The sequence below is a fragment of the Lynx canadensis genome, chromosome B2 (assembly GCF_007474595.2).
Source record: "Lynx canadensis isolate LIC74 chromosome B2, mLynCan4.pri.v2, whole genome shotgun sequence".
NCBI classification, from domain to species: Eukaryota; Metazoa; Chordata; class Mammalia; order Carnivora; family Felidae; genus Lynx; species Lynx canadensis.
In genome coordinates this window covers 99,157,309-99,181,908 of record NC_044307.1, presented here as the reverse complement: position 1 = coordinate 99,181,908, position 24,600 = coordinate 99,157,309, and the positions used below count along the sequence as shown (strand labels likewise).

At 40.6% G+C, this 24,600-nt stretch overlaps 1 protein-coding gene and 1 long non-coding RNA gene across 7 annotated transcripts in view; one reads left to right on the top strand and one right to left on the bottom strand.

The window, feature by feature from the left end:
- The window catches only part of LOC115514263, a 143,273-nt gene that overhangs the window by 117,588 nt on the left and 1,085 nt on the right, over window positions 1-24,600 (bottom strand). For all 6 annotated transcript variants that reach the window (XM_030316098.1, XM_030316097.1, XM_030316099.1 and 3 more), the window contains exons 2-7: window positions 23,738-23,890; window positions 21,926-22,027; window positions 17,263-17,424; window positions 7,884-7,996; window positions 7,366-7,501; window positions 6,906-7,109 (exon numbers count right to left, since the gene is read on the bottom strand). In XM_030316098.1, the coding sequence (XP_030171958.1) occupies window positions 6,906-7,109; window positions 7,366-7,501; window positions 7,884-7,996; window positions 17,263-17,424; window positions 21,926-22,027; window positions 23,738-23,890 (870 nt within the window). The remainder of the gene's footprint in view (window positions 1-6,905; window positions 7,110-7,365; window positions 7,502-7,883; window positions 7,997-17,262; window positions 17,425-21,925; window positions 22,028-23,737; window positions 23,891-24,600) is intronic.
- On the top strand, window positions 9,990-17,566 carry LOC115514267. Its single transcript, XR_003968918.1, has 2 exons — window positions 9,990-10,190; window positions 17,272-17,566. It is a non-coding gene; the product is annotated as an uncharacterized LOC115514267 (long non-coding RNA).

Here is a 24,600-nt window from a genome sequence, read left to right as displayed (position 1 = left end):
TCTTCTGTAAACGGTGGCTGCATGATTTACATTCCCACCAACAGTACACAAGGGCTCCAATTTCTGCTTTTTGCTATTTTTCAGGCATACAAATTTTTTTTTAAGTTTATTTATTTTTGAGAGAGAAAGAGAGAGAGCGAGTTGGGGAGAGACAGAGAGTGGGTGGTGAAAGGGAATCCAAAGTGGGCTCATGCTGTCAGTGCAGAGCCTGACACGGGGCTCGAACTCACAAACTGTGAGATCATGACCCAAGCTCAAGTCAGGTGCTTAACCGACTGAGCCACCCAGGCACACCTAGGCATACAACTTTTTAATAATTAGGCGCCTCCTTTGACTAGGAGTTCCCAAACTGAAAGTATTGTTTCTTATAAAATGATAAGCACCAATGAAAAACCGAAAACATGCTGAGAAAACGACATCACATACAAAAATTAAACAGCTTGCTTAGATTTATAAACTAGTATATTGGCTTTTGCTGTTGGCATTTTAGCTCCTATCACCTGTTATGCAAACTGGGCTCTTCTTTAAGGAGAAAAGGGACAACTTAGTGTGGAGTCCTTTATCCACTTTATCGGAGAAAAACTTTCCCAATGTTCTTGTGCTGGGGCATTTTCTAAAACTAAAGAAACAGCTATTAGATTGAGTTTCTGAAGCTGATGGAAAGCATTGCAGTGTCAAGATGCTGACTGTACTACCATTATCTATTTAAATTGCCTTTTTTTCCACTCTCCCCACCAGCGCCTCATTGTTCAAGCCCTCTACATAGACATACATATTCCTTCTCTTTTCTTCCCTCAGTTCCTGTCTCTGAAATGTGTGCTTATGTCCATAGGAGATGAATTTCAAAGACTAGATGGACAAATTACTTCATGCAGGGTTATGTCTCAGCCATTATCATATTTCCTTTCTAATTTCTTCCACAACTATGTGGAAGGCTGCCCCTTCTAAAGTTTCTGTGGTCTAGACAGTTGGTCCTTCAATATTATGCTTAGAGGAGTGGCAGGAAGGGGAAGGCAATAATTATCTGTTTGGGTAAGAAATAATCTGATCTTTGGAAAGATTCATATGTTTTTAAGACTGCAAATTAACTGATGCCAAGATAACTATTTGAATATATAGTAAATATAGTAGAATTGGTGGCCCATCATTTGTTTTCTTCATTCCACTGGTTTCTACCATCACTTGTTAATATGAATTTTAGGCCTTTTGGCAATTAGACAATATTTCTCTGACCAGCTTACCTTTTTCTAGATAATCTTTACATTGATTGCAGATAATAATAGCCCAGTATAAGAATTTCACCAAAAATTGTCAGATGAATGACTCAACCCATTGGCTATAATCTTTCAAATATTTTTAAAGGAAAATTTAAAAATCTATCTCTGTCTCCCCTGATAAGTATAATATTGTTATTGTAGCAAATTGTTCTTCATTTGAACAGCATGATATACTTTGCAATTTCATGTACACTGTCTTTTTGTGATGTCACAACTATTTTGTTAATGAGCAGAGCCTTTCTTCTGCCCAATAAATATTTATTTAATGCCTACTGTATGAAAGATACATATCCAACTTTCGGTTTCTTTTTGCCACCTGAACATCTAATAAGCATCTCAAAATTTCTAAATCCTAAACTGAGATCCTGATCTTCCTAACAAACCCATTCTAAGATGGCAGATGATGGCAACTCCAAACTTCCAGGTGCTGAGACCCAAACTTTGGAATCAATCTTGATTTCTCTTTTTCTGTATTCCACATCCTATTTTCCTGGAAATCATACCGGCTGTACCTTCAAAATATGTCCAGAATCTGACCATTTCTCACCGTGCTGTCTTCTCAGACACATTGCCTCTAGTTTGATTAATGCAATAACCTCCTAACTAGTCTACTTTAGTCCTACAGTATCTTCAGTCTATTCCCAATGCAGCAGCATAGATGTTAAAATGTAAATCAAATAACATCACTCTTCTGCTCAAAACTCTCCAGTGGCTCCCATTCTCAGTCAAAGTCAGAGTCCTTGAAATGGTCCACAAGGCCCTACACAACCTGTTCCCCACCCCTCCAATCTCCCTACTATAATTCCTGCCAATTTCCCCCTCATGCGTTCGAGCTGTGCTGAACTCCTTGCTGTTCTTACAACAATGCTATCCTCGGTTCTGCCTCAGGGCCTTTGCATTGGCTTTCCCCCGTCTGTCACTCTTCTCCCAGTCAGTCATGTGGTTTCCTTCCTGATTTCCTTCAGGTCTTTACTCAAACAGTACCTTCTTAGTAAGGCCTTCCCTGACCACCCTACTTACAGCTTCAACATCCCATCACCGGCCTCCACCTCTATCACCCTTTCCTTCTTAATTTTTCTCCACAGTGCCTATCACCATGTTCACTAGTCTACAAAGGCTAGGTTATTCTGTGAGAACTCCAAAGTTCAGTGGCCTACAGTTAAAATTAATTTTTCGCTTATGCAGAGTCCACTGCAGAACATGTTGCTTTCTAGGCAGCCATTTTCCAACAGTGACCCAGTGATCCAGGATGTTTCTATTTTGTGGCTCAATAAGTGCCTTCCAATGGCTACAGCAAGTGAAAAGAGCTCGAGGGTCAAGGACCAGCTCTTAAATACTTTGGTCTGGAAGTGACATGTCATTTCTGCTCACAGCCCACTGGCCAAAGCTCATCACTAGGCCCCAACTGCAAGGAACTAGGAAGTCTGAGGAAGCTTTGGTGCCAAACCATCTGACATTCTATATATGTTGCTTATTTATTTAATGATTGTCTCTTTCCACTAAAGAGTTCCATGATGGCAGGGATTTGTGCCAGTTTTGGTTACTGCTGTATCCTCAGTGCCTAGCAAACTGATCAGAATATTTGTGGAATGAATGAGGGAATGAATGAAGCAATGAATGAGCTGAGTGCTATAATGGAGTTAGACCATGGGGAGAACCATTCAGCTTTGCATGGAGATATAAGGAAGGCTTCCAGAGAGGTGTTATTTGAATGGACTCTTGGATAGGGTAGGTACTTACCAAGGAAAGAGGAAGTGAGGGACAGAAGGGCCAATATGTACAAGGCCCAGAGGCATGAACAGCTCTGCCCATTGAGAGGAGGGCCAGGCCCAGATCCAGAAGAATGGAAATATAGAGACAGTGGAGGGAAATGAGGTCCAAGAGGTTGGGGGCCAGATTGTGCCTGGCCTTAAAGACTATGCCTAGGAGCCTGAACTTTATCTCAGGAGAAACAGGATACTCCTGAAGGCCTTCAGGCAAGGGAATGAACGTGATCACATTTGGGCAAAGATCGTGAGAAACTTATAAAGCGATGAAGAGGGCCATTCTCTTATTTAAAATTCTCTGCTCCCCACCAACCTTGGAACTGGTCCCTATCCTAAAGAGCACCTAGCCTTTAATGGACTGGCCTGATTTTTTTCTGCAGCCTCCTCATTCCCTCCACTTACTCATAACAGCCTCTGCTACTAGCATGCCAAGTCCAGGCAGATTCTGAACATGCCATGGGATGTCAGACCTCCATGTCAAAAGAGACTTGCTTACGGTCAGATGTGCAGGAAAAGCCTGTCATGTCTCATTTGGGGGCTCCTTCTACTCTGCCACATGCTTAAAGTAAACTCATAAAGTGCCCATGATGGGTGGTAGGTGCTTTCCTGTTTGGGTATTGTCACAGAGTGAGCACTTATTAATACTAGCTCAAGATTTTCCTCCATGCAGAAGAGGTCTCCATCTTAGGGGCTTCTCCAATGTCAGCTCCCCAGGCTGGTAAGGGCAATGATCTTGGCCCCAGTTTTGGCCCTGGGCCTTGTGGGATCACCCCCAACAAACTAGCATCTGTGCCTACCATCCCCAACAGGGGAAAGAATCACATAGTTAGGCCTGGACATTCCAGTTTAAATGTTGACAAGGCCACACACATGGAACTAAACCACATGGTCGTACTAAAGACCCTGAAAAAAGGCCACCTCCTGGAGTTTCTCACATATAGCAGTAGCTCCTGGCAGCTTCCAAGGGAGCTGTTATTCCTGTCATTTATGAGAGCAGAGAACAGTAATACTGCACACCCTTCAGAAGCTCCTCCTACCATTGATGGGGCAGAATAGGATTTGATTCCCCTCCCTTCCTTTGTGTCTACCCCCAGACTCCATCCCAGAACAAACAAACTGAGAGAGAGCTCAGTGGTAAGAAAATTTCTTTTTTTTTTTTTTTAATCTATTAGCAAATAACAGCACAGCTATGGTATGAGGTCAGCTCGATATTAACAAGAGAAAGATGTGTTTGTTTTATAGGTGTGTTTGTTTCAGAAGCATCTCACCCTGCCCTCTAGCTCCACTGAGGGGCATACTTACTGGACTTGACTAACGAGCTAGGATCAAGTGAGAGGGGCAGAGGGGCAACACTGTGTAATGAGGAGCGGATGGGGGATGGTACTTGTTAGCGAAGGAGACCAAAAAGAGAAGTCTCCTATATACTGAGTGAAGCTTGGACCCTAGGCGACTGGATGGAAAAATAAAATGTTTTTCATTATCTAGAGCTGTTCTACTCTGTAATACAGTAGCCTCTAACCACATATGGCTATTGAGCACTTGCAGTGTGACTTGTCTGAGTGGAGGTGTGCTGTACATATAAGGTAAACACATTTTGAAGACTTAGTATAAAAAAGAAGTACATTAGGGGTGGCTGGGTAGCTCAGTTGGTTAAGCATCCAACTTCAGCTCAGGTCATGATCTCGTGGTCTGTGAGTTTGAGCCCCGATTTAGGCTCTGTGCTGACAGCTTGAAGCCTGGAGCCTGCTTCAGATTCTGTGTCTCCCCCTCTCTCTCTCTGCACCTCCCCCACTTGCACTCATCTCTCTCTCTCTCTCTGAAAAATAAATAAACATTAAAAAAAGTACGGTATCTCATCAATTATTTCTTTATATTGAGTATATGTTAAAATGATAATATTTTGGATATATTGGGTTAAATAGATTATATGATTAAAGTTAATTTCATATTTATGCATTTATTTTTTATTTTATTTTTTAAATTTTTAAAAGTTTACTTATTTATTTTTTAATTTTTTTAGTTTATTTATTTTTGAGAGAGAGAGACAGAGTGCGAGCAGGGGAGGGGCGGAAAGAGAGGGAGGCAGAGAATCCAAAGCAGGCTGCAGGCTCTGAGCTGTCAGCACAGAGCCTGACGCAGGGCCCAAATTCACAAAGCGTGGGATGATGACCTGAGATGAAACCAAGAGTTGGATGCTTAACTGACTGACCACCCAGGAGTCCCCAGTTTATTTATTTATTTTGAGAGAGAGAGAGTACACAGGAGGGGCAAAGAGAGAGGGAGAGGGAAAGAGAGAGAATCTCAAGTAGGCTCCACACTGTCACAGTGCAGAGCCCAATGAGGGCCCTGAACTCAGGAACTGTGAGATCATGACCTGAGCTGAAATCAAGAGTCAGTAGCTTAACCGACTGAGCCACCAAGGCACCCCTCTTTATACTTTTAAAATGTGGCTACTAGAATATTGTAAACTATACACGTGGCTTGTGTTGTATTTCTATTGGACAGAGCTACTCTAGACTGCCTATGGATGACAGTTGATAATAAGATTTCTCAGCCTTATAGACATGACGAGCTTTAAGTCAGGGGTCATATAGCTTAAAATTCAACTTGCTTCATAGCAAATTAGATTTTATTTTTCACATTTGTCAAACTATCTTTTAAGAAGATTAAGTTCCTATAAAATCCTACCTTCAGGAATAAAATTTCTAGAGATTGAAATGAAAATATTGCAAGAGTGTCTGCCATATTCCAAGAAACTGTAGGCACTTTTAACTTTATTCCTAAAGAAAGGGAGTTGATATGAATTTTGTGGACTATAGAAAAATATATTCAAGAGATATTAAAAGTACCAACGGGCAAACACGCTTTTACAGGGATGAACGATATTTAATTGTCCAGCTCTTTCCAATTTTTTTCTACCTTTGTTTTCTAATCTGTATTTTCACTTGGGGCTTGCAAAACAGGAAAGAGGCAGAAGGGTACCTCTAACAATGTCAAAAAGGGTCTTATGAGAGCGTCTCTGTAAAGACATGTGGTTCTCAGGCTAGGATAACATAAAGGCCTCCTCATGTTCTGCTCACTATAGAGTCAACAAACCTGCAGCTGAAATGCCTTCCTTCCTCATGTGTCCTCCAGGGCTGCTTTTACTGCTCTCTGCCTACTCTCAAGTGGACACTGCATTTTTCTAAAAAGCCATATCCCTGGGGCGCCGGCTGGCTCAGTTGGTTAAGCATCTGACTTCGGCTCAGGTCATAATCTCATGGTTCGTGGGTTCGAGCCCTGCGTCGGGCTCTGTGCTGACAGCTCAGAGCCTGGAGCCTGCTTTGGATTCTGTTTCTCCCTCTCTCTCTCTGCCCTCCCCCCACTCACACTCTGTCTCTCTCTCTCTCTCTCTCAAAATAAATAAATATTAAAAAACATTAAATTTTGCAGAGAAGAAACTGAGGGTTGATGGGGGAGTAGGGGAGAGGGGAAAATGGGTGGTGGGCATTGAGGAGGGTGCTTGCTAGGATGAGCACTGGGTGTTGTATATAAGCGATGAACCATGGGAATCTACCCCCAAAACCAAGAGCACACTGTACAAACTGTTTGTTAGCCAATTTGACAATAAAGTATATTAAAACTTAAAAAATAAAATACAGTAAAAACCATTAAATTTTATTTTAAATTATTATTATTACATTTTATTTTAAATTAATGTTTAACTAATAAACATTAAATTTTTTTTTTAAAAAAGCATATCCCTAAGAACCACCCACCTGTCATTCCATCACGTTAACCGATTCCAGGTGCTACATAAGAAGAAGGGTGCTTGGGAGACAGGATAATCAAGGGAGAAAAAAATCTCGAATCTTGACCTCACCTTGTGCTCAGCAGATGTCCCGTGGACATAGCGGTGAGCTCCCAGGCCTTGCAAGATGCCCAAGCCTCCTTTTGCCATGTTTACCCGGGAACTGTCCTCTATGGTGGGGACCAGACTCCCTGCAACCATGGTAAGGCCTGAAGTGTTGATTGTCAGTGTTCGTTCAACAGATCTGAAATAGTTCAGAATTCCTAAACAGACGCGCTGAAACAAAGAAAGACCAGGTTAGGCCCCTGCCCTTTGCTGGCCCCACACAACAGAGTAAAACTGAATGGGGTTGCCAGGTCAACCCTACTGCTGAGAAACACACCACCCCCAGAATGGCCTGATTTTGTGGAAAAATATCCAAACAAAGAACAGGTGTAAGGATGCATTGCTACTGGGAAAGCAGGAAAGCCGCCTTGGGAGACAACCCAACATTTCAGACACCTGAAGCCAGCATGCCATGCCATCCACATACCTGCAGCTCCCTGATTCGCAGGTGGCGCAGATATAGAAAGGACAAGTAGGTCCCCCTCGTCAGGACAGGATCCCTATCGCTGGGCCCAGTCCCATCGTCCAAGCCGAGCAGTTGTAGGGCCATTGCATAGCTGTATCTTTAGCAGGCGGGAAAAACAGAATAAATGCTTTCCACCTCAAAGTGGTTCGGAAAATTCATCTACACCAAATTGAAGTCACTTTATTTAACTTAAGGGAGTTTCACAGTAGCTACTCTTTAAAAATGAACTAGAAGAAAAATAATTACTATGTATAAATATAAAAAGAAATTTCTCTTAGCAATTACTCTTGTTAAAAACCCAGTCCTACCTAGGGTGAAACATTAATTTAGTTGTCTGACCTGTTTTAACAGTCTTGCTTTTATGTCAGCTTTAAATATTTTTGAGTTAACATGTAACCTACTTATTATTCAGTCACTCAATTTCCTCCACAGTGTTTAATCCATTTCCTTGAGTCCCTAGTAAAATGATTTAATTTTACCCTTTCTCTTTTTTCTGCTTGACAGGCTTATCAGCATGTTGGCAGAGACTTATTTGTGCTGGGTCATTTGCATTTTGTTCCATCGCAAGGTCATCTTCCTTCATATTTTCATTCTATCAAAAAAGTAGCATCAGTTGAATGACATCAACATTTGCAATATTATTAACAAAAATCAGAGCTGGGTCACCACAAAATTAAATCCTATGATCCAAGGCATATTTAGATGAGCAAACAGAAGAGCATCTTGGTCCATTGCAACATGACATATGAAAATCTGGATTTCCAAAATAAATTGGAAGGCACCGTTTTTATTATTATTTAGTCTCTGTTTTATAAAACTCTTCACAGCTTTTAAAAATTGCCACCCCACACACACCTTTTACATGATTCCCTTATGAAAAGTTGATACACACATTTGTAGATGCTTGAAACCATGAACGTCTCTAATCTAGTCTTGTTCCAGGCTGAGAGAGATCAGTGGATTAAACACCTCTTTCTACTTTTGACCTATATGATTTAATTGTTTAAAGTCTTGATCCTGTTTTCACACTTGTAAAATGGCATAATGATACAAAATAAGCTGCTGTGAGAATTAACACTTAGTGACTAGCACCTCATAGGTGCTCAATTACATGCTGGCCATGGATTGCAATAGTCAGTTAGCCCTGTAGGATCTATCACAGAACTCGTGGTTTATACTTAAAAAATCCACAGGCATTTTTCCTGATGTCAAGCAGGATGAGATCACACACAAAGGGCCCTAGGAAAAATTGTGAAGAAGGTGGTATTGATGAATGATCATGTCCTTGGCCCTCTGAGCAGCCCCTTTCTTAGCTGTCCTTTCTGCCTGCCCCTGGGCATAAATGCCATTCTCATAAGACATTCTTTTTTCGTAGCGGTGCTGATACCCACAAAAATTCTGAGTGGCAATGAGTTAATTTGGAACCCCACTCTTTGGGTTACTTATATTCTAATAGTTCTTGGAATTCCAATAGGGCCCTATGGCAGAGACTGCTGGTTGTTCCCCCATATCCGCTTTCCTCTTTTTCTATAGTAATTGAATATTTATCTTGGCACATAGCCACCCAGATGGAGATGACGTTTCCAAGCCTCTTTTGCAGCTAGGCGTAGCTATGTGACTAAGTTCTGGCCAATGGAATGAGAGTGAAAATGTCAGGTGGCAGCTTCTGGGAATTTCCTTGAAGTGGCAGCTTCCTCACCCCCATTGTCCATCCTGCCACTTATATATGAATGTGACAGCTGGAGCTCCATCTCAGACCAGGTGTTGATCTTGGATATGGAGGCCACACTTGTTGGAACTCCAGGACAGAAGGAGCATGGGTCCCTGAGAACTCCATGGGAGCAATCATCACACTGTCTCTGTACTTCCTACCCCTGGATGTTAATATGAGGGAGAGAAAGAAATTCCCATCTCCTTTCACCCTCTCTTATTTTGTGTTTAACTATGACCAACAGCCAAATATAATTTTAACTAATACAGTACTTAAGATTCTAAAGATACACAATTGGTCTTTATGACGGGCAGTGGAGGAGAAAATTTGGAGCAGGGATACTAGGAAGAGTTGGTGAGAAAGAAAATGGTCTAATTCAGTATTATTAAGTAGCTTCCCATTCTGCCTGTGGATAGTTAACTCCTGCCTGTTTTGGGTAAGTATGCACATCAGTGTATTTCTGTGTAAACATCCCACAACCCTGGGAATGGAAAAGGCTTTAGGAGGCGACATGGTGTACTTGCGTTCCTGAATACAGAAACAAAAGATCATTACCCCAAATTAAGAGAATCTCTGTTATTTTAAGAAAATCTGTAGGGAAGAGTGTACTCTATGAGGAAAGCTGAACTTTGACAGTTTCTATTTGGCCCAGAATTTTGGGTAAGAGGGGCTCTACTGAAGACTTTTGCCCCTCAGCCTTATGGTGCTCTTATGTTGCAGTTCAGCATTGCTGGGCGTAGGTCCAGAGGACAGGCTCAGAACCACAGCCTTTCTCTGATGGGACTGTGACTTTTTCAGCTGCTTCTAAAATTACCCAGAATTACATAGAAAGGAACAGAAAGTGACATCAAGTTACAGTGAAAGACACTTTGAAGGAATGACTGAACAAGCCACAAAAATACCCAGCAGACTGCCAGGAAGAGAGGAAGGGGGCACAACAGGGTAGGGTGAGTAACGGGAGAGAGCCCAGCACCCACCAGAAAAACAGAACAACCACAGCCCACAGAAGTAAACTGCTTAGGAAATACCAAAGGTGCATGAGTGTATCTCCCTAAGAAGGCTGGACACTGAGCAGGTAAGCAGCAGGGCTGACCGGAAAACAGAACGTCAACACCACCTGCGTTTGTACTTTCTTCCGAGGCAGGTAAACCCTTTGACATTTACTCTCCCTGGTGGCTGGGTCTTTGCCAGCACGGCTGACTTCGTGTATTTGGACAGTTCTGAGACTTCTACTGATTGCAAATCTCATTTTATTCTGGGAAATTGGCAGGGGCAATGGAGTGGGAGTGGAGGGGGAAAGAATTAGAAGGAAAATATGTCTATTATGTATTTCCCACCTCCTAAATGTCCCTACAGCTTCCTTGTGTATACCTACAGAATAAAAAGACTAGAGGGATAAATGTATACCAAATGTTAACAATACTATTGTTATATTTGGGTGGTAAAATAATGGCTGGTTTTTATTTTCTTCCTTGAACTTTTCTATATTTCCCAAATTTTTTATGATAAATACATGTAATTATTGTCAACAGAAAATGTTTGTTTTTAAAATGCCTTATTGAATTGATGAGGGAAACCAGAAAAGAAGTGTTTTATGTGTCCCTGAACTTCTTGCACACTGGAGCTACTGTATATAATAACACTTTTGCGAGGGCACACCATGTACTCATAATATCTCTGGCAATGGAGGGGAGCAGTAACACAGGGGGAAACAGCTGTCCCCTTCTCCTCTCCTCTGTATGGCCAGTAAGAAGAAGCAAAAGTAGAGGTTGGGGGCACCTGGGTGGTTCAGTCAGTTGAGCGTCCGACTTTGGCTCAGGTCATGATCTCGTGGTTTGTGGGTTTGAGTCCCGCATCGGGCTCTGTGCTTACAGCTCAGAGCCTGGGGCCTGCTTCAGATATTTTGTCTCCCTCTCTCTCTGTCCCTCCCCTGCTCATGCTCTGTCTCTGTCTCTTCAAAATAAATAAACACTAAAAAAAAAATTTTTTTAAAGGAAGCAAAAGAAGAGGCAAAGCTGATCTAGTGTTTTCTGCCCCTTCAGCATTCCATAAAGTTAAAGAACAGTGACCATTTAAACCATACCTTTAGAAATATGATGGTCTAAGGGACTCTTAGATATAGAGAACAAACTAAGGGTTGCTGGAGGGATTGTGGGTGGGTGGATAGCTAAATGGGCAATGGGCATTAAGGAGGACACTTATGATGAGCTCTGGGTGTTACACGTGAGGGATGAATCACTGGATTCTACTCCTGAAATCATTATTGCCCTATATGCTAACTAACTTAGATGCAAATTAAAAAAAAAAGATATATGATGGTCAATAGTAGTATTGAATGTCTGTACATAAATAACCATTTGAGTAAACAGGGATTCTCTTGGGGAAAAGCACTGGATACAAGTAACTTGATATGATACAAGTTTGGGAGGTTCGGGAAGATCCACACAGGGCTGCCTGGTCTATTCCTTCTCCTGGTTAGGACTACAGTTAAATTATTTTTAAGTTTTTTCAGAAGGCTATCAAAAAATGCAGTCCATTTGGACCAGAATTACCTCTTTCTAGTTATAAATTATCTTCAATTAACAATTATAAGAAGATTTGGTATTTTTTTCTTTATCCCCCAAACCCAGATCTTTAAGTGAATTTGGAAATAGAATTGTGTATAAAGAAAAGAGTGGCCAGCCTTCCATGCTAATAGTAAATAAAAGGCCAATTCAAACTGTGATAGAAACATTACAAATATTATCAATGTTCAGACAAACACATTCCATGTTAAAATGGACGTGGGAAAGCAGGTTCTCTCATAAGTTACTGTTTGGGAGAAAAACGATATACCACTTTAGCAGGAAATTTTGAATGTGTACATTCTGTAACCCAGGAAATCCACTTCTAAATATCTACTCTAAAGAAACACACACGTGCACAAGGAGGCATGTACAAGAAAATTCAGTAGGAATGGTTTCTAATGGAATAAAAAATGGCAACGCTTATCCACAGCGAGGTGTCTGTGTGATCTGTGGTATATAATAAAATATAGTGCAGCCATTAAAAAGAACAACAGAGACAGATCTCTAAGACATATTATTGGGCAAAAAAGAGCAAGTTGCACAAAGATCCATGGCGTATGACAGATCATGTAAATAATTTTTTAAAGTTTATTTCTATCTATTTTGAAAGAGAGAGAGCAAGTGAGGGAGGGGCAGAGAGAGAGAGAGAGAGAGAGAGAGAGAGAGAATCCTAAGCAGGCTCCATGCTGTCAGCGCAGAGTTGGACACAGGGCTCGATTTCACAAACCTTGAGATCATGACCTGAGCAGAAATCATGAGTTGGACACTTAACCAACTGAGTCACCCAGGCCCCCCAATGATAGATTATTTATATACAAAACTAAAACACAAAATTATGCTATATGTATATATTTTAAGGAGAACATGCGTTTAAATGTAAATGCATTAAAAAGGCTTGAAGCCAATAACCATGTTAACCTCTGAGGAAGTAGAATGGGGACCCAGTATTAGAGTTCCCGTTAGCTAAAGTTAAAGCATTAACTTTTCAGTGATGTTTCCACTTTTTACTAGGAGGAGACATTTATTTATTTTTTCTGTAGTTTAAAATTAATTTCTAACAACTTCTTAAGGAGAAAAATGGTAAGTTTACAGTGGAAAAACTGGCAAACATCATTAGCCTAACCACATGATCAAGAGTAACATCCCCAGTGATAAATCAGGTTGATAGCATCTGCTTCAGATATGATGTGATGAGAAAGGCACTTCACCTCTGAGGTGCTCATCCTCCAAACTTATAACCCCAGTATAACCATGAGAAAAACATCAGACAGATTCAAATTAGGGAACATTCTACAGGTTGCCTGGCCAGTACTCCTAAAGACTGTCAAGGTCATGGTAAACAAGGAAAGACCGAGAAATGGACACAGACCTGTGGAGACTGGCAAACAGGACACTTAAAGATAATGTGGTACCCTGGAGCACAAAGAAGACATTCATGGAAAAACTAGTGAATTCCAACTATAGTCTAGTTTAGATGTCAGTAATGTACCAATGCTGGTTCCTTAGGTGTGACAAAGTAATATAAGATCGATGTTAATAATAGGAGAAACTAGGGGCACCTGGGTGGCTCAGTCGGTTGAGTGTCCGACTTCGGCTCAGGTCATGATCTCACAGCTCGTGGGTTTGAGCCCCACATGGGGTTCTGTGCTGACAGCTCAGAGCCTGGAGCCTGCTTTGGATTCTGTGTCTCCCTCTCTCTCTGTCCCTCCCCAACTTGCACTCTGGCTCACTGTCTCTCTCAAAAATAAATAAACATTAAAAAAAAAATTTTTTTAAATAATAGGAGAAACTGGACAGGGATTCCTGGGAACTCTTTACACTATCTTTTTAACTTTTCTGTAAATCTAAAACTACTGTAAAATAAAACATTTATTTTCTTTAAAAAAAAATCCCTAAGGAAAGGCTGCTGGTGAATAGTGTTCACAGAAAATTGATCAGAAATTGTTCTGAAGTTGTGCTATACATAATTAGTGCTTATATTCCTTCAGAGCTGTTAAAATGGACAGTCCTACCAGGTTTGCTTTCCTTCATGCAGAAGGCGCTTAAGAAAGTCATTTTTCACGGGCTATTATCACTTGCCAACTTCAGAATCAGAATGCTGACCAGCATATAGATGCTAAAATTCATACTTGACTGCTACATGCTTGCAAAATAGTAACAGAGCTTTAAAATTCATACCCACATTCCTATGACTCCTCCCAGCTGCCACCTTCCACTTAATTCTAATCTCATCCGACTAGTATTCAACATTCAGAATGGCATCACACTACTATTGGTCCCCTGATACTGTATAAAGTGACTCTTGACCAGAGCAGATATACCCAAGGAGGTCACAAAATAACACCCACAGGAAACTGTGAAGGAAAAGTAGAAAACTGTTGATTGTTGCCTCAGAATTTCCTTTCTCAGACACTGTGCTATTTTCCATTCTCTACTTGGAAAACTCTTCTCCAGTATGGCTGACTCCTTCTCATTCATCAGATTTCAGCTCAGATGTCCCCAACTGTGAAAGAGCTTGGTTGATCATTCCGAGAGTGCTCCTTTCTACCCTACTGCCCCCTTTTCCTGTGGTTTTCTTCATGGAACCCACAAGTTAGAGACGTAGATTTACTTTTTTGTTCACTTGTTTATTGCATGTTTCATTCCCTGAGCAGCACAATTCCTGGCACAAAGGCAGCATCCATGTAATAATCATTGAATGAATGAATGAATGAATGAATAACTTGCATGACACTAACATGCAGGTTAATCCATGTGTGTTATATGGCTCCCCTCAGGATCCACCTCTAAAATCTATAGGTATTCTAAGTCTCTTTAGGGTGTATATCAACTTGAAAAGAGGTGTTCACATTTTTCTCCCTTTGGCTAATTCCAAGAACAACATTTACAAGTCAGTCAATAGCCAGAGGAAGTGGTTTTCTTTCTTTTCTTTTTTTTTCCCCTCCTATTTAACACTAGGCAATTGCATTCACAACAGATTTTGGTGAAAGCAGACTGCATTTCATCATACCCTGCTTGACTTTCTACCTCATCTGCAAATGGAGGAAAGCAGTAACAGAGAATGGCAGAAGTGTTAGTTCTCTCCACTGGGTGGCTGGGCACCTCTTAGTGTTTTCTGCCTTTCAACATTTACTTGAGCCAGCATCTCCTGCTGTCATGCACCTTCTGCTTTTCCCTGGTAAGTTCCTTTGTCCCCTAAATACCCATAGGCATTGCTACAACTCTGGCCTGCTGGTCCAGCCAGACCCTGGACCATTCTCCATGAATTCAAACATGAAGCTCTTTGCCTCTGACTCCCTCTTCCTTTGCCTCTCACCACTCCCTTACTCATATTCACCTCTTTTCACCCTCATCTGGCACCCAGAAATTTAATTGCCCCCATTCTCTCCAAGGAGAAAAGCATATTAGTGCTAATGGCCCTCAAATATTAATACCAGAATTTCAGGTAATGGAGGATTATATCAACATCAAGAGGTAGACTGTCCAGGATCCTAGGAGCAGGGGTCTTATTCTGAGATACCTGGGCTGACTTTGCCTTTGCCCCCTCCCTTCTTTCCTACTCCCTACCTCCTTTCCTTCAAGCTTGGTTCAAGAAACAAAAGAGCCAGATGTTTTTAAATGTCCCCTTGTTAGTATAAGGTCTTCCTGCAAGGTGACATATACCTCAGTATGAAAAGGCATGGAATAGGAAAAATGTGGCTATTTTCTCAATTCTTGCAGGATGCTAGCTGAGGAGTGTCGTTGGTAGTCATGCCCTATCAGAGAATTCAGAGGCCAGGGAGATCCATGCCATGATATGCTGTATCTGTTCCTGATCTGTGTGACCAAATCATTTTTTATTAGGTTCTCTAGATCCTTACCTAAACAGATTAAAAAGTGCATTGAAGTTGTGGTGTGTGTGTGTGTGTGTGTGTGTGTGTGTGTGTGTATACATACATGCACTTACAGGTTTGCTTCCAGCTAATCTGTAACTCATTTCAAGTTTCGCTTTCTCCCATACCCAGTCTGAGATGATGGACCATGACAGTGCTCTCTCTAGCATTCTACTAAACTTCTCCATACCTTCGACTTTATGTATAATTTTTAGTCACTCTACAATTAATCTTTAGGGGTGAAAATAATAGGATTATTATGCAGATTGGGCCCAAGACAAATTCAGGCCCTCTTACTTCAACTGAACCCACTAGCTACATGGTCATCCTTATATTCTTTTCTCACTGGTGGCCCTGTGGTGTTCCCAGCAGTGATATACCTCCTCACCTGTCACTTTCACCTCCCACCTCACTAATGCAGACATCCTCTCCCTCTTCTCTCTCTCCTGGAGACAGCCAGGGCCATTTACAAGCTACCACACCTTATCTTTTGGCACGTGACAATTCTATATACCTCATTCACCTCAAGGGAAGTGATGCCATTCTCCCTTTCTCAAAATTACTCCTTGGACTGGTTTCTTCATTCCATTCCCTCCTCTTTCCCCAGGGTCCTTTTCTCAGATTTAACAATTCATATCTTCCATCCCTTCCTCTCCACTGCTCATTCCTCTCAGACAATGAACATATTGAGTCTTCCCATCTTAAATAAGCAAAGGAAACAAAACTCTTCCCTTAGAGCAACAGAGAAATAATAGCAGATTATTCAAAAGTGATATAGTACCACCGTGAAGACAAATATCCAATAGCTTTGTGTAGAAACTGATTTTCATTGCGAAGCTCCAGGCCCATCTTATGTAGTAGCTATCTGGCAGGCTTCCCTGCCTCCAATCTCTCCCTCTTCCCATCCAACTAACACCTGCTACTAAATTAGCCTTCCTACAAAATACAGCTTTGTATATATCACTTCCCTTACAGGAAAAGTACAAATTCCTTGGTCGGAAATTTAGAGGCATTCAAAACCTACTCTCTCCCCCTCTTAAAAACACCTCTCTTCCCTATATTTATTTCCACATGAATCTTTCATGCAGCCAAACTGGACTTGAACACTCCACGCACAGTATCTCCTCTGCATTGTTGTTCATGCTTCCCTCCCGAATGTGCTTCCCTCTCCAGCACCACTTCCCCGAGCCCCACGATTCTGTCAAGTCCAGGCTCAATTTCCTCCTTTTTCCAGAGGCTTTCTCCCAAAAGAACCAACCCTGGGGGCACCACTTTGCCTCTAAAACACACCACTTTGCCTCTAAAACAATATTTAACAACTGTCCAACTCATTTGGTTTAGCACTAAGGAGTGGGGGCCCCTGGGTGGCTTCGTCCGTTAAGCACTAAAGTGTGAAGCTTTGCATTTGTATGTATTGGTTGAGTATAGGTCCCGGCAGCAACATCTTGTATTACACTTCTTTATATGCCTGTTTTTAATTAGCATTTAAGTGTATTAAATGCTAATTATGTGTGTGTGTGTGTATAAATGTGTGTGTGTGCATATATATATATATATATATATATATATATAATAAAAACAAGCCTAGCTGGGTAGTAAAGCTTTTAGGGGGAGGGTCTCTGCAAAACTACCAAAGTAAATTTCTAAGGCGTACACACAGGTGGTATGTAGAACAGAAAGGCACATTGGTTATTTCTTCCTGTTGTACCTGGTACAGGTTGGTGTTGCTATAAATGTCCTCCCAGATACTGTCATAGTTGCACTGATGCGAACTCTGGGAAGCCACGAAAGCTGGATGAGATGGAGCCAGCATGACTGTCTTCGCCGCGTGGTCTTGGAGCACTTGCATCACTCGCTCAGGGCTGGAAATCTCAAGGAGTACAAGGGGGAAATGAATGGTTGGGAAAAGCGTTATTCCCTTCTTTTCAGCAAGAATGTGGTCATGTACACACGAATAGGAAAGCAGTCCCAAGTGGGGCTTTATTCAGTTAAAAAATAAAATCATACTCAAACATCACGATTCCCTTACATATGTCCATCCATGTAACATTGTAAGTATTCAAATACACATAGGAGCTCATTTAAAATTGTGTGACAACCCTCTAAACACAATAGCAGGTTGCTCCCCTAGAGGTGTTGTGGGACCAGTGAAAAGATGAACACCCATCATTTTGGGTACAAACCCTGTTTGCTATTAGGAAGCTGCCAGGAGATGGAAGAAGAGGAGGCTGGGTAGTGTGAGGGAAGCACAGGCTTTGTAAGGACGCAGACTTGGGCTTGCATCTCTGCTGGAATCCTGTTCTTGTTCTGTCCTAACAAGAACACTAGGATGTATCTCCCCAGATTGCTGCAAGAACGCCTGGCATGTAGTAGGTACTGAATAAATGTTCCTTCTTTTCCGGAAGTAAAGAATCAAATAATAGTCCCAACGCTGAACTCCTACTGCAGTGATACAAGTATTATGGAATTTCAATCATTTTAATATCCCAAGGAACTTCAAATATCATTTAGTCCAATCTCTAATCAAAATCCCAATGGCGTTTTTTGCATAAGTAGAAAAATTCATCTTAAAATTTATACAAAATCTCAAGGGACTCCAAATCGCCAACATAATTTTGAAAAAGAAGAACAAAACTGGAGGACTCACACTTTCTGATTTCAGACCATATTACAAAGCTACAGTAATCAAAATGGTGTGGTACGGAAATAAATTGGACATATAGACCAACAGAATAGAATAGAAAATCTAGAAATAAACCCTCGAGTATGTGGTCAGATGATCAAAAGATGTCAATGTCATTCAACAGAGAAGGGACAGTCTCTTCAACAAATTGTTTTAGGACTGGATATCCACATGCAAAGCAATGAAGTTAAACCTTTATCTTATACCAGACACAAAAAAATTAACCCAAAATAGATTAAAAATCTAAACATAAGACCTAAAACTATAAAACTCTTAGACAAAAACAGGGAAAAACCTTCATAACATTGAATTTGGCAATGATTTCTTGGATATGACACCAAAAGCACAGGCAAGAAAAAGCAACATAGACAAATGTGACTACATAAAACTTTAAATTTTTGTGCATCAAAGGATACAATTAACAGAGTGAAAGTCACCTAGGGAATGAGGGAATGTATTTCCAAATTACATATCTGATAAGAGTTTAATATCCAGACTATATGAAGAACTCCTACAACTCAACAACAACAAATAGAATAACCCAATTTAAAAATAGGCAAAGGACTTCAATAGACATTTTCCCAAATATGATATACAAATGGCCAATAAGCATAAGAAAAGATTCTCAAAATCACTAATCATCAGAGAAATACAAAGTAAAACCAAAATGAGATATCATCTCACATCCATTAGGATGGCTAGTATCAAGAAAGACAGGAAGAAGGAGAAGAAGAAGGGGGAGAGAAGGTAGTTGGGGAGGAGAGGAGGAGGAGGAGGAGAAGGAGGGGGAGGGGGAGACAGATGGGGCATTGAAGGGGAGGAGGAGGTGAAGGAAGAAAGAACAAGGAAGGAAGGAAGGAAGGAAGGAAGGAAGGAAGAAAATAACATGTGCTGATGTGGATGTGGAGCAATTGGAACTCTTGTGTACTGTTGGTAGTATTGTAAAATGCTGCTCTTTCTATGGAAAATAAAAATTAAAAACAGAATTACCTTATGATCCATCAATTCCACTACTGGGTTTATATCCAAAAGAATAGAAAGCAGGATCTCAGAAAGATATTTACACATCCATGTTCATAGCAGCATGATTCATAATAGCCATGAGGTGGAAGCAACCCAGATGTCCATCAACAAATAGATTTTTTAAAACATGGTAGATACACACAAGAGAATATTATTCAGCCTTAAAAAGGAAGGAAATTCTAATGTATCCTACAACATGGATGAATGTGGGTGGGTAAAATAAGTCAGTCATAAAAAGACAAATACTGTATTATTTCACTAACACATGGTACCTAGAGTAGTCAAACGCATAGAGACAGAAATTAGAATGGTAGTTTCCAGGGAATAGGGAGAGGGAAGAATGAGGAGTTATTGTTTAATGGGTCTACAGTTTCAGTTTGCTAGATGAAAAGTCCTGGAGGTGGACGGTGGTGATGATTATCCAACATTATGGATGTACTTAATACCACTAAACTGTACACTTAAAAATAGTTAAAACAGGGCACCTGGGTAGCTCAGCTGGCTAAGTATCCAACTCTTGGTTTCAGTTCAGGTCATGGTCTCACAGTTCGTGGGATCAAGCCCCAAATCAGGCTCTGTGCTAACAGTGCAGGGCCTGCTTGGGATTCTCTCTCTCCCTCTCTCTCTGACCCTTCCTTGCTCATCATGAAGTCTCTCTCTCAAAATGAATAAAATATCTATATATGTATATGTGTGTGTGTGTGTGTGTGTGAATAAAATGTGTGTATATGTGTGTGTGTGTATGTGTGTGTATAATGGAATATTACCCAGCCATCAAAGAGAATGAAATCTTGCCATTTGCAATGATGTGGCTGGAGCTAGAGTTTCTTGTGCTAAGGAAAATAAATCAGTCAGAGAAAGACAAATACTATATGATTTCACTCCTATGTGAAATTTAAGAAACAAAACAGATGAACATAGGGGAAGGGAAAAAGAAAGAGAGGGAGGCAAACCATAAGAGACTCTTAACAGTGGAGAACTAATGTAAGGTTGGTGGAAGGGAGGTGGTTAGGGTTGATGGAGGGGTGTTGGGTGGGGGGATGGGCTAAACGGGTGTTTGGCATTAAGGAAGGTACTTGTTGGGATGAGCACTGGGTATTCTATGTAAATGATCAATCACTAAATTCTACTCCTGAAACCAATATTACACTATATGTTAACTAACTAGAATTTAAATAAAAACTTGAGACAAACAAAAGTAGATAAAATAGTAAATTTTATGTCTATTTTACTACAATCGAAGAAAAGAGGGGGAAATAATGTAAAGAGATCCCATGTACTCTTCACTCCATTTCTGCCAATGTTAACATCTTGCAAAACCATAGTACAGTATATCACAACCTGGATATTGACCTTGATACAGTCAAGTTATAGAGCAAATGCATCACCACAAGGATCCCTTATGTTGCTCTTTTATAGCCACACTTCTTTCCCTTCCTCACCAGCCTCTCCTTAGCTCCTACAATCCACAAATCCATTCTCCATTTCTATACTTTGTCATTTCAAGAGTATTGTAGAGGGGCGCCTGGGTGGCTCAGTTGGTTGAGCGTCCGACTTCAGCTCAGGTCATGATCTCACGGTCTGTGGGTTGAGCCCCGCGTCGGGCTTTGTGCTGAGGCTCAGAGCCTGTGCTCAGAGCCTGGAGCCTGCTTCGGATTCTGTGTCTCCCTCTCTCTCTGACCCTCCCCTGTTCATGCTCTGTCTCTCTCTGTCTCAAAAATAAATAAACATTAAAAAAAAAACTTAAAAAAAATAAAAAAAAGAGTATTGTAGAAATGGACTTATACCATCTTTATGCGATTGACTTTTTTTCAGTCACCTAGTTCTCTGGAGATTCATCCAGGTTCTTGGGTATATCATTAGTTTGTTCTTTTTTGCAGCTGACTGCTATTCTATGGTACAGATGTACCACAACTAGTTCATTTACCCTCTGAAAGACATCTGGGTTGTTTCTAGATTTTGGCTGTTGTGAATAAAGCTGATAAAATGTTTGCGAAAAACAAAAGGGAGAGGAAATCTGGCCACATGCTACCACACGGATGAATCTTGAGGAAATTACCCTAAGTGGAATAAGCCAGTTACAAAAAAGACAAATACTATATGAGTCCCACTTATAAGAGGTATCTAAAGGTAGTCAAATTTAGAAACAGAAAATAGAATGGTGGTTGCTAGGGGTTGTGGGGAGGAGGAAATAGGGAATTGTTGTTTAATAGGTACAGAGTTTCTGTTTGCCAGGTGAAAAAGTTCTGGAGATCTGTTTCACGATAATGTGAATATACTGAACACAACTACGTGCACGTAACATGATTACTATGACAAATTTTATGCTGTGTGATTTTTACCACAATAAAAATAAGATAACTTCATCCAGTATTTCTGTTTCACAGATGAGGAAACAAACTCAAGGATGTTTTGTGATTAGACCAATGTCACACAGAGCATTAGTGCTGAAGCTGGACTGAAATGCAGCTCTTTTGACAATTGTTACTTTCTACTGAAAACTAACAGGGCTATAAAACTTTTGCAATTAGATTAGAACGTTCCAAATAAAGCTTTCATAGAAAATCCATGGCTAATATTTCTTTAAAAGGGAAAGAAAATTCAATTTTCTGAGAATGATTTTAGCAAGAATTTTATCTACAAGGGAACATGGTTATTTTCTTACCTTCAAAAACTTTGCTTGGAGTTGCATTAATGCATCAATTCTTTTCCGTTCTTTTAGTTTGGTCAACATCTTCTTTTGCCAAGGATCACATTTTGGCTTAATCTAACGGACAAACATGTTCATACAAAGTTACAACATAACAGAATGGTTCTAAAAAAAAGTTGCAAGCAAAGAGATTCAAGGTCCTTCTGAAATGGGATCTAATCTTGGTGCTAGAAAGTTTGCCAAGATCATGGGACATCTTGGAAAGGGTCTGCATGGGTTCACAGATCCATGGAGGGAGATGGCAGCAGCAATTCCTGTTGGTGCCTGGCCTATGAGATACATTACTAGCTTCAACTGGGACGACACAGCACCATCCATGAGCAGGAGGGACCCTAAATCCATCAGTGTTGGGCACCACACTTGATTTATGGGGCAAGAAAAGTGTGACCACAAATACTCCACAGTAAAAATTTACCTTCTGCATTAATAGGGTATATTTCAAAAACTAGACCCATAGCTGTACATACATCAACATACTCATAACTCTCAAATTTATATCTAGCTCTAAGCTCCAGTCTATTATATCCAACTATCTCCTTGCTATCTATAGTTGGAAGGCAAATGTAACAATCTAAAACAGAAAGTCTGGCTTTTCCCACACCAACCACCTATTTGCTCAAGCCCCAGGAGGTTTCTCTCCTTTCCCACCGTCCATCTTACCATACAAGACTTTTCTTTCTTTCACAATTAGTTGATCCTCATTATTCATGGATTTTGTATTTGAAAATTTTTCTACTCACTAAAATTTATTTTTAAAATCCAAACAAATAGCAGCAGATCTATCCAGGTTATTCATGGACATGCAAAAGATGGTGAAAAATTTGAGTCATCCCACCCCACATTCCCAGATGAGGTCAAACAAGGTGACATTCTGCCTTCTTGTTTCAGTTCTCATACTGTAAACAAGTTCTTTTTGTTTCTACATTTTCATGTTTTTTACTAACGATGTCACTGCTTAAAATGGCCCCTAGGTATAGTGCTGAAGTATTCCTAAGTGTTCCTAAGTACAGGAAGGCTGTGATATATGTTATAGAAGATATACATATGTTTGATAAGTTTTTTTCAGGCATGAGTTATAGTGCTATTGGCCACGAGTTCAACGTTAATGAATCAAAAACATATATTAGTCTTTAAACAGAAACACACATAAATCAAAGTAATGTATCGATCAGTTGATGAATAAACCTTGTATTTTCCCTACGAACAATGGTTCTGTATTTGTTAATTCAGTGTTTGTGGCAACTTTATAGAACATAGTAACTCCAAACAATGAGAATCCGCTATACTTACCACTACCCAAAATCATCTTGTTTAATCTGCTTCTGTATTGTTTGTAAATTGTGTATCTCCAGCACCAAGGGTCATGCCTCACACATAGTACATACTCAATGAATAGTTTTTGACTAAAAAGCTGGATTTACACAGCTCACTTATACCTTTGAACGTTATTCTTTGTTCTAGCCAAGTAGCCAAGACCACTAACAACAAGAGAGTTCTGACCCAATAGAGAGTACAGGATCATGGGGGCTTTTCAGAGAAGGCAGGTCAACATGGCTAACTTCAACATGGACCCAAGGCAGGAAGGAGCTGGGGGAGATTGGTGTACCTACCGTTGGTCCTACGGGACAGTTTGCTTAGGGCACTGAGGCGAGGGGAAAATAGGGACCCGACAGACCTGGTGCTACCAGGTTGCTTGGCCTGCTTGTAGGATACTTTATGACCATGCTGACATCACTGACAGGTGACTATCACTACAGGTCTCCTTACCTTTATAAAGGAAATCCAGTTAGCTTTCTTTTTCAAGGCCATACCAGGTCCTGCCAAACCCAAATTCTCCATAGTAGCTATCTTCGCATCATAGTCTGGAAATGTTTGCATTCTCTGTTGCTCCATAAAGATGCTTTGAAATTTTTGGGAAACCTAAACAGGATGAAGGCAAAGTTTTTCTTAAAGGGTCAGATAGTAAATATTTTAGTCTTTGCAGACCATATATATAGTCTCTGTTGCAAATACTCAACTCTGCATTTGTGGTATGAAAGCAGTCATAGTAATATGTAAACTAGTAGGCATGGATGAATTCCAATAAAACTTTATTAAAAAACAAAACAAAACAGGTGGTGGCCTGCAGCTGTCATTTGCTGACTCTGCTCTAAGGAATTAGAGAACCAGAATAAACAGTACCCAAATATAAGAACTCTTCCTACACGAACAAAAAATTGTTGTAATGTGATTATCTTGTGAGCACAAGCACTGCACATAACACTGTTATAAGAAAATCAGAAGTGGAGGGGGCGCCTGGGTGGCTCAGTCGGTTAAGCATCTGACTTCAGCTCAGGGCATCATCTCGTGGTTCACGAGTTTGAGGCCCCGCATCTGGCTCTGTGCTGACAGCTCAGAACCTGGAACCTGCTTCAGATTCTGTCTCCCTCTTTCTCTGCCCCTCCCCCGCTCACACTTGGTCTCTCTCAAAAATAAATTAAAAAAAACGTTCAAAATAATCAGAAGTGGAAACTATTGCTATGGAAAGGAAACAAGCTGTTCTTTTGGAACAAGTCTGCTCAGCAGCTTCATGGGTTGGTTGGTTTGTTTGTTATCATTGATGATAGCTACTGTGTTATCATTTATTTTTG